At 43.0% G+C, this 14634-nt stretch overlaps 3 protein-coding genes across 5 annotated transcripts; 2 read left to right on the top strand and 1 right to left on the bottom strand.

Moving 5' to 3' along the window:
• The first annotated feature begins 378 nt into the window (after positions 1-378).
• LOC147796103 (uncharacterized) lies at positions 379-2923 on the top strand. The gene is made up of 5 exons (XM_087148661.1): positions 379-671; positions 1135-1209; positions 1580-1681; positions 2170-2298; positions 2539-2923. Exons 1-5 carry the CDS (start codon positions 426-428, stop codon positions 2548-2550), a joined length of 564 nt encoding a protein of 187 aa, XP_087004787.1. The 5' UTR covers positions 379-425; the 3' UTR covers positions 2551-2923.
• Positions 2924-3101: 178 nt separating this feature from the next.
• On the top strand, positions 3102-8766 carry LOC110977820 (uncharacterized). Of its 2 annotated transcripts, XM_087148660.1 has the most exons (7): positions 3104-3279; positions 3483-3726; positions 4418-4486; positions 4931-5053; positions 5937-6062; positions 6278-6425; positions 7141-8766. In XM_087148660.1, the coding sequence occupies exons 2-7, from the start codon at positions 3559-3561 to the stop codon at positions 7167-7169; spliced, it is 663 nt and encodes a 220-aa protein (XP_087004786.1). In that variant the 5' UTR covers positions 3104-3279; positions 3483-3558; the 3' UTR covers positions 7170-8766. The 2 variants fall into 2 exon arrangements, with proteins under 2 accessions (XP_087004785.1, XP_087004786.1); XM_087148659.1 differs by having other exon boundaries at positions 3102-3279; positions 6278-8766.
• Positions 8348-14338, bottom strand: LOC110977814 (uncharacterized). 2 transcript variants are annotated; one of them, XM_022232267.2, is made up of 7 exons: positions 14179-14338; positions 13442-13685; positions 13012-13080; positions 12462-12548; positions 11079-11207; positions 10074-10236; positions 8348-9521 (listed from the first exon to the last, which is right to left on the bottom strand). In XM_022232267.2, exons 2-7 carry the CDS (start codon positions 13652-13654, stop codon positions 9490-9492), a joined length of 693 nt encoding a protein of 230 aa, XP_022087959.2. In that variant the 5' UTR covers positions 13655-13685; positions 14179-14338; the 3' UTR covers positions 8348-9489. The 2 variants fall into 2 exon arrangements, with proteins under 2 accessions (XP_022087959.2, XP_087004784.1); XM_087148658.1 differs by lacking the exon at positions 11079-11207.
• Between the last annotated feature and the right edge of the window lie 296 nt (positions 14339-14634).

Below are 14634 nucleotides of genomic sequence, written 5' to 3'. Positions count from 1 at the left end.
AATGAAATAATTATGATCATTACGTTTTATTAATAATTTAAAGACCATCACAGTAAGAAGCTCAGCTTCTAAAGCAAAAGAAGAAGCAACTCGCAAGGAAATTTCTAGCATTCTCAAAGGCAACTTTCATTTTGAGAAGTCCTCAGAGAAAAGACGAAAGTACCCGTGCAGCAAACGAACCTGGGATAAATTAAAATTTCAAACATTATTACTTTTGTTTTTCCTTTTTCCATTTCAAACATCATGCCTAACGGACAAGCAATTGGCCAGAACAGCATTTGTGCGGCTTTTCAAAGTGCGCCCTCTCGTCCCCTCGTCTCGTCCATTGGATAATTCCAAGTTTACATGATATCTTCGAGATATATGTTGCGCGCTGGTTCAGCAAATCGACTCGAGGTTTACCCGCCACTTGTGCCTACACACCCATGACGAGAATGAGTCCGGAACGTAAAGAGGTGGCTACTCACCAGCCGGCTTACCCCGGCGAGACCCAGCCACTGGTCTCTTCAAAGTCCTCGCGGCAACTTAACGGACTTCACCGGGCCGCTCCAAAAATCGCCACCCTTCAGATCCTCTTGGCCTGCATCTCGATCGCGCAGGGGATCGCTGAAATTGCGGCAGATGAGACCAAAATCAGTCTCGGGGTCTCCAACACTTTCATTAGTCTTCTGGTGAGTTTCTATGCCGTTTCTGGTTCTTGACAGTCGGAACGGGCTCGTTCAGTTTGATTTTTTCGTACGGAAACTTAATCTACCCGAAGACGACTTTTACAGAGTCACATGACACGGCAAACATTTTTTCCCCATTTTATCCACCTTTCATGTATTGTTTTAGGGTGCAAGTGGATCTGTGGGTGGGACATTTACCTATGGTGGGACTCTCTGCAGAGTAAAGTCGTGAAGTTAACAAAATTAAAGCCTCCTTTTTCTTTAAATAAAGTTCTATCTTAAAACACAACATACATACAGTGACAGAATTTACCTGAGCTGTAATGAAAAGGCTGTTTATTTCATCAGTAATGTTAAGGCCACCGCCACTGGCGATTACTGTCAAAAGTAGAAACAGTTTGGAACCGACGTTTTGTTACTGCCGATAATTTTCTTGTCGAAAGGACTTCTTTTTCCCCTTCGTCAGCTGTATCTCCCTGCAGGGATCTTTGGTATCTTATCCGAGAAATCCACAACGACGCCCTCGCTGCGGAGGAGCTTGGTAAGAGCACAGCAGTCCAATTCGCTCCAGCACCGATAAGATATTTCTGTTGCAAATCGGGACGCCACATCGCATTTCTATTTTTATGCATGGTGATCTATTCAGGAGAAGTTTAAATTCGAGAATTTTTATTAGACTTGTTTAGAAAATCTATACATTATGCTCGGTCAGTCACTACAGAAGAACACAACCTAACGGAAACGCTGAGAAAGAGTTGAATTATTGATCAAAATCAAAATCGACCAGTCAAACTGATGAAAGATTGTAAACTATGTGGATTTTTTTTAAGTGAGAATTGGAGAAAACGTGTTTTCAATATAAACACAGATACTATCAGTTACCTATAACTGGTCTTCTTATCGAACTGTAGGCTGTTGTGAGCCTGGTTATGTCACTACTTTCGTCCGGCGCAGCCGTCGGGAATTTAGCCCTCTCTGTGGCGTCAGCCTGCAACAGTATCCGTGGAGCGCATGTAAGTGGCAACGTCATAAGCCACGGGCTTGCACATGCAATATCGATTGTCACGCTGGTGTCCACACTTCCCAAGTTTCGGGTCGGAAGATTTGACACCATGCTCATAAATTCCAGATTCACTCCAACATTTTCAAGAAATTCTCAGAAAAAAAATGTTAGGGAAAAACAGAAAAAGAGTTTCACGAACATCTGCCCATCAATAATGATGATAAGACCGAAGATCCAGAAATACGGGTACCCGTTCACCTTGGTTTTGCACAGCTTTGGTAATTTTGAAAAAAAAAAAAGAAATATTGTTGATTTTACAAGAGCGAGTAAACATGTCCACTGCGCGTTCAGGTGTAGCCTACCGGTAGATATTCGTCGTGACAAACAATGGTTCTAAGCAAATATTTCTTCCCATTTTTATGCATAACTCAAGCTCTGAGTCTTGTCCGAAGTCAGCTGATTAGTGCCTGACCCTTTCTTTTGTTTGTTTTTCTTCAGCCTACTTTCTCGATCGTCAGTGACTTCATCGCTGCGGGTATTAGCCTTGTTGCTTTTGTGGTATCCACGCTGGCTTCCATATGTACCTGCCTGTCATTGGAACACACGAAAAGGGTACAAAACACAGATGTAAGGACTATTTTTAAATTATTTTTTGGTGGCATTTGACATAATACAGTCAAAATTCCAGCCATATCCATGAGTACTGTGCTCAAGACTCGAAATTTATCGAATATCAAACATTAAGATCCGAAAAGAGAAGCTGCCCCTTTTGAGGTCGGCGTCTGGACGATTAAAAAAAAAATTATCAAGGACAGTCGCGAAAATCACATAAATTGAAGTAGTCTTATCTTTCCCACTTTGCTTCAGGTGACAAAGTAACAACTTTGGAAAGGCCACTGTGAATGGGAGAACGGGGGCACGGGGCATGTACGGTTTCGGTAGCGAGTGATGCACGCGACAGCTCCAGAGAAAGTCTTCACAGATTCTGGGATAGCCTATATGCCTATGCTCCCGTCAGTTAAAAGATGCGAAATTCGAAAGCGTCTCATGTACCCCCATACAATTATTTCAGGTCGGTGACTTGGAACGCACGAGACACGGAGTGGCAACTGATATGCAGCTTCAACCGATCCGTTTATACCCACCGTTGTTAAAAAAAAACTCATATTCCTTTTCAACGTAACAGTTTAGGAGCCGACGACAAGTTCTAATAAAGGAGTTTCATAGAAGTTTGTTTAGAAAAATCGACATTTTCAGATTGCTTTGATGAAGTTTGGTCGTGAGTTGGCTTAGCCTCGATTCTGACGTCTTTCCCGCTCCTTTAAGTGACAATTATTTTAAGACCTTTCAGTTTCTATGGTAATGCATAGTACCCACTACGTCATAATATCCAACGCGGCCCTCGATGGTTAACGTGTTACATATTAACACATACTCGGCCCTACAATGTTGTCTCTTTTACCCCGATGTCTAATCCCTTTCGACGGTGCATACGGAAGCGTTCTCACACCGGCCAACGGTCGTTGGGCCATTTCGGTCGCTCGTTAACAGAGAGCACTATCGCGGGCCACAGGTTTTCTTTCTGACTCAACCTTATCCTTTGTTAGTGTAAGTAAAACCTTCCATTTGTTTCAATTTCATTTGAGACCATACACTGTGTTTCGTGGATACAGCTAGTCGCGTTGACCGAACTGGTTTATGAATATTTTTGCGGTCACAAATTTCAGGTGTTCTTTTTGAAGTCGGTTTTAATATTGCAAGCACAATTTAAAGGACCCTTTGATGAACCATTCGGGTGACATTTTCGATAGGTTTCCTGTGAATGATTTACAAAGCTCACAGTCGCCGAAGAGAATTGTGCAGAGGATCGGGACACACGTCAACCACATGGCTGCCCCGGCGACATCTCGCCGTAGCGGGTACTCCCGACCGGTCAAACTGCTGGGAATCGTCCAGGTCGTTACGTCGGGGCTCTCGGCCGTGCTGGGGATAGCGTCGGCCCTTGCTGGATCCATTTTAGGGATAGCGTTCTCCGGAACGTGGACCGCTATGATGGTAAGCGTCCGTTTCCTTGGCATTTTGTTTGTCTTGGGTTTTATTACTATAAGACTACACTAAAATGTAAACAAACAAACAAACAAACAACCCAACAAACAAACAAACAAACAAACAAAAAACCAAGACAGAGGAAAGATATCAAAATAATTTTACCATTGGGCTATTTTTTTCTTTACAGAAATGAAGGGACGACATAAATATTCATGTTTCGTAATAGGCCTACGTGGCTTCAAGAGGGTGGTGGGCTGGATCGCGTCTCACTGGTTTTGTTATCCCCTGTAGTCTTACATGAAATTGCGCCACCATCAATTATCCACAATAACAGTCTTACCTACAAGAATGTCAAGATTTGCTGCTCGCAAAAGGGGAAACATGGCGCTCAGTGTCACCCTTTTTGATAAGAAACAGCCGTTGAGCTTCTTAAATACCTATACATGCAGATGTTGATGTAGTGTTTTCAGCGCGGCAGTTTTTAGCAAATTCCAACCAAAAGTTCACATTTTCCGGATCACACTTTCGCCAACGGCTTTTCTACCTGGCCTTGAAGCCAAAGCTTCAGGGATAGAGGGTTACTACTTTCAACTTCACGAGGGCCGAAATTTGTTTTTCGCAAATTCCTTTGAGATCGTATTAAAGGACCCCATGGATGCCAAGAAACACCTGTATCCCATTTCAATTTTCTCTTCAGTTTTTCCTCCCCGCTGGCATTCTTGGTGTCATGTCTGTGACGGTTCCCGTAACTTCACGAAGACGCGTGGTAAGGTTTTTCTGGACGACTGTATTTTCCAACGCCTGTTTGCAGTTAGTGACCCACTAACTTTAATTGACAATCGAATTCACGTCCACGCACTGAGCTCACGCTGTCTGAAACGTTTTGAAGTAAACACATCCACGCACTCGAACAACTCAGAGTTCCATCATACCATTTGTGTTTAAAATGGCGAATTGGCCTTCTAGCAAAATATGCACGAAGTGGTTATCATTATTCCCTGCGATGGCTGAATCCATCATCTCTTATCTTCCATTCGTCAGTTTTGCTCGCCAGCTGTTTTCCAAGCGATCTAATAAATGAAAAAAAAAGTAATCTACATCCAAGGGTAGTTATCAGTTACTAGAATTGATTGGTTATAATCTTATTCCTATGCCTTTGCTGTTAACATCAATCATGCAGTTCCGTGTTTCTTGCTCCCCTACTTTGCAGGCCGTCGCATGTCTGGTCATGACAACACTTTCCTCTGTAGTTGCCGCAGCCAACATTGGCATCTACGCTGCCTCAATCGCTTACGACTACAAAGTTTTTGGAATGTTCTATTATTTCCGAAGGGTGAGTTGACAACTAGACTTCCTGAAACCGTATTGTCACTGGGATCATGGCCCTCCCCCAGCGCACATTGACGTACACAGAGGAGACGAATTTGTCCCGTATCCCCCATCAGCTCTCTTTTAGGCTCGTTAAACTAAAACGACGACAATTAAGGAGTAGATTTAACTAGAAGTCCCAAGCTGGGCCAAGAGAGGGCGCAATTTTCCTAGCAACGGGGGCTCCTTTGGTCGGAACTGCACTTCGCGGAGTCACTAACAATAAAAAGCACGCTTTGCAGTCGCTACCAGCAAAATGAACGTCCCCAACCAACCTGTCTCTGTACAACCGATGAGGTGTTGCTTTTGCTTAAGGCGGATACAATGAATCAGCGATATTGGTAAGTTGATTTTTGGAGAGGAGTTGACACTGAATCTCAGATAAGACTCACTTTCCAGCCACCTACTTTGAATTCCTGAGAGATATTGAATATTGCTGTATGACATATCGTATTTTCGAACGCCCTTAAACTTTTGGTATGTCCTTTTTCATTGGTTTTAAAAGGCACAGTGCGTAGTGTGTGCCTGTCAGCCTTTAGCAAAAGTACTGCCTCATCGGTGGAAAAGAGCCAAGTTGGTTGTTCATTTTGTTGGTAGCGATGCGACCGTAGCGCAAGCATTTCATTGTCGTTCGTGAACTTACAGCGAAGTGCAGTGCCCACGGAAGGCCCCACCGTTGCTCGAAAAACATCGCCCTCTCTTGGTCCACCTGGGGGCTCATTGGATAATCCGGAGCCAAACAAGGACTCCCAGGAAAAATGAAACGAATCACCAGCCTGGGTCCCAAAATAATTAATACAATCCCCAGTCCCTTTTTCCTTGCCTTGTTTGGATCTAAATACCAACAGCCGACTGTGCCGGTAGTCTTGGATGCCGTCTCGTTGCTCGTGAACCTGGCTGAACTGACCATCTCCATCATCTTAGCCGTCTACTGCCGCTTTGTCATCAGTGAATACCACTCCAAGATTTCCACGGTGAGATGAGGGATTTCGCTTTATATTGGCCTCGTGTTTGCGTCTTTGCCCTCGTTCTGATTTTCGATTTTTTCTAGGTACCTGTATGCATCTTAATTTTTCACGACTACTCACAATTTCCCGAGCCCTTTGTCTGATTTCCCCTTTTGTGTGTTCAAAACGTGACCTCGCCGAGTTACACAGGTCTTATCTCTTTTTCCCATCACTGTTTTTAGATCCAGTGTCCAGGGCAAGGTGACCCCAGCCAGGCTATGCACGGTCATCTGGCAGTTCCCTTCCCGACCGTTGCCTCCAGCACGCAGATGGTTGGCCAATCTACCGACCAGCCCCCTCGCTACGGAGTCAGTGCAGTCGATGCAGACGGTACCAATGGAAATGATATTGCATTAAAAGTTTGTGTACAGCCATGAGACCTATAATTATGGTGATGCCTTCTCCTTGTGGAGGGGTATAGTCTTGTATAACTGTAAGCCTAGGCCAGTATTAAACCAGTCTAAACCGGTTACAACCGATTAAACCAGTTCATCGCCGAGACTTGAATCTACAAACTAGATGGGAGACTTTGCTAGCGCCGAGCTTTATCGGTCGGGCACGGGCGTAAACCCCGGGGGCTGTTGAGGGTAAATATTTCCCCACATTTTTTTGACGTTGGGGATGGGTTATTGAACCTCACTTTTTGTGGTGAGGAATAAACTGAAGTGGATGTGAAGAACTTTTCAGACTTCCAACGACTAAAGTGCATTCATTATCACCACCAAGGGGAGAACAAATATAACAGTCATACATATACGACTCTGAATATGTATTACAGATGTACATTAATATCATAAATATCGACTTATTACAGAGTCATATTTTGTCATCCTGTCACCAGTCACACCGTGTAGGAAGGACTGTAGCATCTTTTAAATTTGTCAGTTTCCCTATTAGTGAGATTTAACTTCCTGCATCTTCATTTTCGTTAAATGTTAGTTATGTTTTGTTTCTGAAAAAGCAACCATGTCAAAGATTTTAACCGGCATGGCACAGCAGATAATATACCTGGAATTAGTGCGGTATTGGTCTCATTTTTTTTCAGAGAAGGAGAACGACATGGACTTGGCGTGAAATACTTCAGAAAATCACCGAGTTTTCTCAACACGCCGCAGGGGGGGGGGGACAACGACCGTGGACCCCATTCTTGATACGTTTCCGATTGTTATAAACGAAGCTTCTTCATTATTTTTCATGAAACCTCTGGATGTCACGGCAATTTTTTCTAAACAGACACGTCTAACACTGTTAAAAACGGCACATGGAACGGAAATCCTGAACGGAGGTACCGTACGTTTTATCAGAGCAGTGTGTGATCGCTGTGATAAATAACACGACACGCGCAAAAATGTCGCGGCTTTGGGTATTTAATTAAAGTTACTGTATAAAATAAACACACGCACACTTACTTCTGCTTATACCGTATTTTTTTCCATTTTTGGTTTGGTTAATCATCACTTAACAAGATCTTGTCTTAGTTCTTTTTGCCCCTTGTATTAAATAGACTTAATTTTAATTCGAAAATGTCATACCAGTACACATAATTCTATTTATTAAATCAAAACAGATAAGTACATTTTTATATGGGATTCGGATATTGCGTTAGTAGTTCTTGCGTTAAAAAGCATTTAAGAGTTTGCTTATTACAGTTACGTTAAATGCCTTACATCACAGCTGATGCCGAGGGGCTAGCCCACTCTTTTTTTCGCAATGTCTGGCATAATATTCATGAGAATAGAATGGGTTGGAAGGCTGTTGCAAACTGTTACATCATCATATTGAGCGGTTTTATTCTGCAGACTGTCACCAGATCAGATCCAACCACCCGCCGTTAATGAACGAGGCCGATAAAGCAAACTGCTACGTTTGAAGCGTGCTTGTAATACATTACAATAGACATGCATTATGTAACAGCGTCAGCTCGTGGACACGTGAGGAAAAAGGAGTTTGGTCGAACTGGCATGCGTGTTTTAAGCATTGAGGATGTACTTGTTCAAACCGAGAGAGTACTTTTTCTTCCCACTTCAGTCTTTCCACTGTTGGAAAAGGTCAATCTTGAAAGGTTATTTGATGCCCAAATTTGTAGCCTGCAGATTTGCATTGCATAACACGCTTCGGACACGGCAGTTTGCTTTAGAAGCTTCATTAATTTCAATTTCACTTAGCTTTGACCGTAAAGGTGCAATGATATTCCACAAGCAGACAACTGAATTAAACAAATAGAAATAAAAACATTGAAAAATACAGCGCCCTCCAAATGCCTATATAGGTTTCTGAAGTTTTTTAATCATGTGACGAATGATTACAGTTTAATCGAGTCACAAGAACAGGAAGGATGCTAAAAGCTACCTACACTAAACACCCTTTAATTAAGGTAATAGAAATTTCTCCAAATGAGTGGTTAACTTCATCTTGTGTACTTATTATCGTAGTTATCTATTTAATTAATTTTAAAGAGGATTATTGATATACACATAGATAAATTAACGTGTTTCTACTTTCCTCTTTAACTTCAATAGATTCCTTGAAAAAGTTTAATATATAATTCATAGCCTATCATTTAAATAGAAACAGGCTCCAGATTTTGTACAAGCATAATTTGCGTTTTATTTGGAATCCTCATATCATTTCTGTTATTTTCATATGAAATTCATGTGAATACTGTATTAAAGATATGGAAGTAAATAAACAAACCAAACCAAACCTCACCAAACCTATGAATTCACTTTGGCAGAACATCAATGTCACTGAAATAATGTTTTGAATTAAAATTCTCTTGGCCTAATGCACCTCCAGACGCAGATTTTAGAAGCAAAAAATGTAAACGATCAAACTAGGCCTACATGCAGTTGGTAGTGATGGAATGTGAACGAAGAGCGACAAATGTCCTCGGTCATTGCACTTCAAACAAACCAAACCTTTGCTTACTTCGCGTTTTTTCCCCATTTCAGTTTACTTAGCTCTCCCAATGTTTTGAAATTCAAAGACTCTCTTCAGTGGTGCATTCTATATACATGAATTTGCAACTGAAACACAAATATCTTCCCAAGGAATTTAACCATCATCTACACTTCCTAACAAGAACTGCTGCAAAAATATGGCTCTATAAGTTTTGATATTATACAGAGTTAGAGAGCTTTCCTAATTGGTTACGTTTGCACATTTTTCCACTTTGTTTTTGTGCTATCACAATTTTGATACGAAGACGTTCTCACTGCAAGCCACACGATACTCGCTAGATATACAAATGTGACACTTTCATTTTTATTGACTGTCATTCCTTTCAAAACGTGAAAGCAGTATTTGGGTCAACCTTTCAAGAAATGAACGATTTTTCTATTGTTGTAGGCAGCGGCTCGTCCAACACGCCCAGCTGTTTCGCAAGTCAAAAGATTCAAGCAAGGTCGATTGGTTGCTTTCCCACCCCTGCAATGAAGTCAAACAAAAAAGGAAACTTTTATAAACTTTAGTTTTTATACTGCCCTCCGCCTAAAAAACTCTGGATATAGCTCGTTCCGAGCTTTGTCATGTTAGCAAACAAGTTAAGTCTCGCACTGGTTTATGATCCCTCCACTGGAATGTGCGGAACTCGCAGGGAGCCTCTATCGACAACTCAAATGAACGAACAATTTAAAAATCTCAACTTTGGAGGTGTGCTTATTTAAAGCGATGATATTGATATGACATCACTGTTAACAAGAGTTGGTCTATTCAGTGTTTTCACATGGAGGTCAATGGTCACTGGGTTTCTATCTTTTACATTAAAAAATGGCGCATTTGTTTTCGTACTGTGCAGCTGTCGCCTTTGTATATAATTTCAACCTGGTGAAATTAATTAGTGTTAGACTAGTTCAGTTCCCGTAGAGGGTGATGCACATTGATCTCCATCACATAGGCATGGCGATGCATGGAATCCATGCTATACTTGCCACGCAGTCCTGTGATGCAACGAGAACGCCCGATGGTTCATTTCCTTACCTCCTACGTCATCAGCAGCGTAGGTTGGGGGCGGACACGCAGGGGCAGGCTGGTTTCCCGCAAACGTCTCGGGGACAGGGCCAGTACTTGGTTGGGGGGCTGGTCCTTGGTTGTAAATGTAGGCGACCATGTTCGGGTTCCCTTGCATCGAAACTTGCTGGATCTGAAAGCCCCCCCCCCAAAAAAAAATCAGTTTCGATGACATGTTTTGTACATCAATATAGTGACAATTCGATACAGGGTTTAAACGGTTGAAGAACTCGAACAATTGTGGCGTAATCGTATACGAGCGATTCACAGTAGTGCGCCTCCAAGAGTTCGCAACACGTTGACCAATTATAACGCGCGAAATTTGTCGACCATTTCCAAACACGCACTGGGTCAACAGATTTCACCTGGCAAACTCTTGGAGGCGCTCTATTGTGAAACGCTCATATTGCAAAAAGTGCTGGGAAACGAAATTGTGCAAGGAAAAGGATCACACTTGTGGTAATGAGCCAGTTAAGTGTTTCAAAAAGAGGTAAGGTTATTCAAGTTCGAGCACGGCCGCGAAGGCTACGCACCCCCAGAAAAAGTCAGCCGAAAGAGCGCCGCCTGTTGGATGCTAAGGACGTAGCTGTGCATTTTTTTAATGATAAATTTTAGATTAGGATCACCAGAACAAGTTTCTGTTCAACTTCACGAGTTTTTAAATCCTCCCCTGCCTGATATCCCAATGAAGCAGTTGCCAGTCTTTGGCTCAGGTCTCAATGTAGCCACCCGCCTCTACAGCCTGTCAAAGGTTGACAGCTTTCGTGAACAAAACACCCAGAGTTTGAAGCCGCAAGTCCCAAATGCGCGTGCAGGTAGAGTTGTTCGCACCCCAGTGGGTTTCTATGTTCTCGACTGACCGTGCGCTGAGGGAATACCGAATTGGCCCAATGTTTGTCACCAGTGAGATCCCACTCAGGAGAAGCTCGTCTTCAAAGTTCACAAAATAATGCCCTGGCTTTAATACGGTCATACCGTGGTGTTGGCGCTTCCGTATTCCCTCATGACGTGAGGGCAGTAGACGGCAGCGACGATTGAGACAACAAGCTCTGTCAGGGAGACTATAACAACGAGGGCGCTCATGGCCACCGGGGCGGAGTAATACTGTTGAGGTAAGATTCAAAACGATTATTTCAATTTCCCCAACGTCCCGAAAGTTGGTAGAAAAACTGGAGACACACACAGACAACAGGCGGAGAGTTATCAAGTAGCCTAGCAATAAGTTTGGTGTTGAATGTAAACACAAATATCTTTCAGGTCAGCCTGGAGGTTTCCTTAAAGTACAATCAATAACCCTTGTTCTTGGGCACGCGAAAAGGAGATTAATCTTTCGGTAGGTTGGCAAAGTGGCAACATAACGGTGTAGCAGGCACGGATCTGGGGGAGGGTGGGTAGTCGAACCTCCCCCCCCCGTAAAAATGGAAAAACAATAAAATATCTAAAGTAAGTTTAAAAACAAGATAGCATCCCGTAGATTCTTCCTAGCTGTACACCAATACCATTGAAAACAATAATCATGTAATGTTTCAACATCAATTCCACTTGTCTGCAAAAATGAAAAAAAAAAAATCGGCCTAAACCCCCCCTAGAAAAAATCCTGGATCCGCCCCCGTACAGACTCCAGAAACAGAGGATGGGTTACACTTTCCTTTTTTTCACCAACGTGTAATGGGACTAGGGTTCACTCCAGCCCCCTCTGGACTCTGAGTCGAGCGAAACTGGAGTACTGATTACATCAACCTTCACACGTCCTTCCATTAGTTGTAAACTTCAGGACAATCGATGCTGACTTCATTATTGTTCCCCCCCCCCATGGTCGAGCTGAATCAAATCTGCCCACGTTCCTCTGAAGTTTCGATAATTGTCTAACCGTATCGGAAATTATAGTTTCTGAGCTAAAACAAAAGTGGTGAATTTGCTTCTTTTTCAACCTTTCATCAGTTAGCAAAAACACTTGTTTTGCACAGAGGACAAGCATTTGCCCAATTGACCAATATTACACCATTGTGGATTCAAGCTCAATCCCCAAAACTAGCTGCTGACTGCTGTTATATTCAAATACCGCGCTAACTGTATGTGTTTGTTTATTTTTGTGATTCTTTCGACTATCACGTTTGTCGGCAGAATCACAGACATGTTTTTCAAAAGCTAGATGGTGGACAACACCTTGCGATCCGTGCAAAATATTTATTTTGTGCGTATGGGAAATACGCACTTTTACTCACTTTCTTTTACTTTATGCGAAACTTATCCCGTTTCAACTACACGTATTGTCAGTTTAGATCTATCATAACGAGAGCCCTCTCGAGGCCTTTACATGCATATTTATGGAGATAATGATCTTAGTTTTCGTCTTACATTGATGCCGGCAGATATGCCGTATATGATGATGTTAAGAACAGCAACGACAGATGAAATAATGGACATGACCAGACATGCAATCGCCTGCAGAGAGAAAGAATAGATGTCTTTTATAATACGGCTTTCATCCTATAAAAATAGACATAATACATACACTGCTAATTGTCACCCAGACAAGAGTGATTCTAGAACCAAATTGTTGAGGGCCATACTTTTTAGGGGGGAGGGCGTGGAGATAGCCCCGTTACCTCCTCTTGGATCTGCCCTTCTACCAGCTCAGACTAGATCTGTCCCAAAATATCTTAAACATCTATAATCCCTTGAGAGAGATTTTTGTCTTTAAACAAATTCAGAGTACCAGCATTTAAAAATCGGTATTACCTCCCGATGGGGGGAGAATTCTTAAACGAGTAAAACAAAAAATGGAAAGTCGTTTCGAGGAAAAATTCCATTGTACCTTTTCCAATCTAACACCTGGATACGCCACTGTTCGACAGGAATTTGTTATCTTTTGCAGTCCAAGCCAAATGTAGGAAACAAATCTTACCAGGCTTTTCCGCGAAGCAGGAGCCATCGTCACAGACAGGACGCCAAGGACACCAGCTGGAAGGTAAGACTGAAAAAAATACAAAAAAAAAAAAACCAAACAAACAAACAACTTAGGGTAAAAACGAAAACCAAACTGGAATTTTATGCACTAGAGAGAGTAGCGTCCGTCTGGATTACACTTGCACTCACATGCTTCGCTGTATGTAAATGACAGTTTCAACCCAAAAAGCTTAAGAAGAGTGAATACCAATGAAGCGGGGGTTCTAGAGACTGCTTACTCAGCAGTCATCCGAAATGTCCAAAACAAAGACGTCTCCCTTCTAGCCTTAGGGGGATGAGTTGAGCCTTTCCCCCGACGTTACTATGGTGACAGAAAAGGAGAAGACTGAGAAAGTAAGAAATGAGCAAAGTAACAAATCAGCACATACTAGTAATGCTATCCAGACACCCGTAGACGCTGCCGTAATCACATACGGAGTAGTTACAGCCGCGGCAATGCCAAAGACGGCTGACACCCCGGACAGGACGATCTGCAGAATTCCCAGCGACTTGACTGGGCAGGAGTACCGGCTGCGCCGGGGAGGCGATGGGGCAGCCACCTGCATCTGCACGGTCTGAATCGGGGGAGTAGCCGCTTGCATCTTGGCCTCCTCGCGCACCTCAGTTCAGCAACTATGGGGGAAACACACACAGGCACAACCCTCATTGAAAACGATAGAATTTTTAATGTGATGCAAGGTGTCGTTTTGGGTCATTGGAAAGCAACCGCAGTACATTTATACCACGACCGCATCCACGGCCACACCATCAACCGTACCAACAACCCGACCACCACGGCGGCGACAATACCCCAAACTGGCCGTCGTCCGGTAAAAATGCTTCATCAGTTAAGCTTGAACAAATTCCTTGGTATCACAAACATGAGGTAGGCCACCAGAAAGAACTTCATATGATACTCAGATCCGAAGGGAAGGCCATTTTGAGAGACAAAATGGCGGCCACACGGCAGATAAAAAAATGATGCAAATAGCACGCAGTTTCCCTTTTTGTGTTTGAAGGTGAAAAACTGCATATTATCCTATGCTGCACCATGGTAACAACAACCGCTCAGAGGACTACGGTGTTCAGCCACAAGAAAGAGAGGGTATTGAAGGTTTTTACTCACTTGAAACGACACTCTCAGAACCCTGTGCCTCAGTAACGGTATACCTCTTTGTCAGTTTTCCACTATGAAAATGGCCGACCTGTTTTCATCTTAAAAGGCAGAGCTCGGGCCAACTCTGGTGGATGACGCCAAACCTCGCGGAATGTATTGCTCATAATTGACACACATTGCGTCCTGAGTTAATGTATAACCCGCTGGAAGTTGAAATCATGCTGAACAATTATACATTTACTCACAGGCAGATACGTTTGTGCCACGTGCCTCTGGGTTCAAAGTGCTTTTAGACCGCGCTGAATTTTCCACGATGACTGACTGTCCACTGACGGTCTCCTGTTGTGGGCGCCTACGTAAGTGGTGAAATATTGACAGCTCATCGCAAATGCAAATAGTAGATGGTTGCGCTGACACAGATTCTGCAGAAAGGTCATTCCTGTTCCCTGAGTTGGCAAAACGACG

The sequence above is a fragment of the Acanthaster planci genome, linkage group LG18, assembly GCF_054643075.1.
Source record: "Acanthaster planci isolate LZ-2023a linkage group LG18, COTS_SCS, whole genome shotgun sequence".
NCBI lineage: Eukaryota > Metazoa > Echinodermata > Asteroidea > Valvatida > Acanthasteridae > Acanthaster > Acanthaster planci.
This window is presented reverse-complemented; position numbering and strand designations above follow the sequence as displayed.

Bases quoted from the DNA above. Each gene is read 5' to 3' on its own strand.
- LOC147796103 (XM_087148661.1), top strand. From the start codon at position 426: ATGACGAGAATGAGTCCGGAACGTAAAGAGGTGGCTACTCACCAGCCG. The intron at 1,210-1,579 runs GTAAGAGCACAG...ATCGAACTGTAG, and splicing joins CCTCGCTGCGGAGGAGCTTG to GCTGTTGTGAGCCTGGTTAT. The intron at 1,682-2,169 runs GTAAGTGGCAAC...GTTTTTCTTCAG, and splicing joins ACAGTATCCGTGGAGCGCAT to CCTACTTTCTCGATCGTCAG.
- LOC110977820 (XM_087148659.1), top strand. From the start codon at position 3,559: ATGGCTGCCCCGGCGACATCTCGCCGTAGCGGGTACTCCCGACCGGTC. The intron at 4,487-4,930 runs GTAAGGTTTTTC...CCTACTTTGCAG, and splicing joins TAACTTCACGAAGACGCGTG to GCCGTCGCATGTCTGGTCAT. The intron at 5,054-5,936 runs GTGAGTTGACAA...AAATACCAACAG, and splicing joins TGTTCTATTATTTCCGAAGG to CCGACTGTGCCGGTAGTCTT.
- LOC110977814 (XM_022232267.2), bottom strand. From the start codon at position 13,654: ATGCAAGCGGCTACTCCCCCGATTCAGACCGTGCAGATGCAGGTGGCT. The intron at 11,208-12,461 runs GTAAGACGAAAA...TTACCTCAACAG, and splicing joins GCATATCTGCCGGCATCAAT to TATTACTCCGCCCCGGTGGC. The intron at 9,522-10,073 runs GTAAGGAAATGA...ACTTCATTGCAG, and splicing joins CGCTGCTGATGACGTAGGAG to GGGTGGGAAAGCAACCAATC.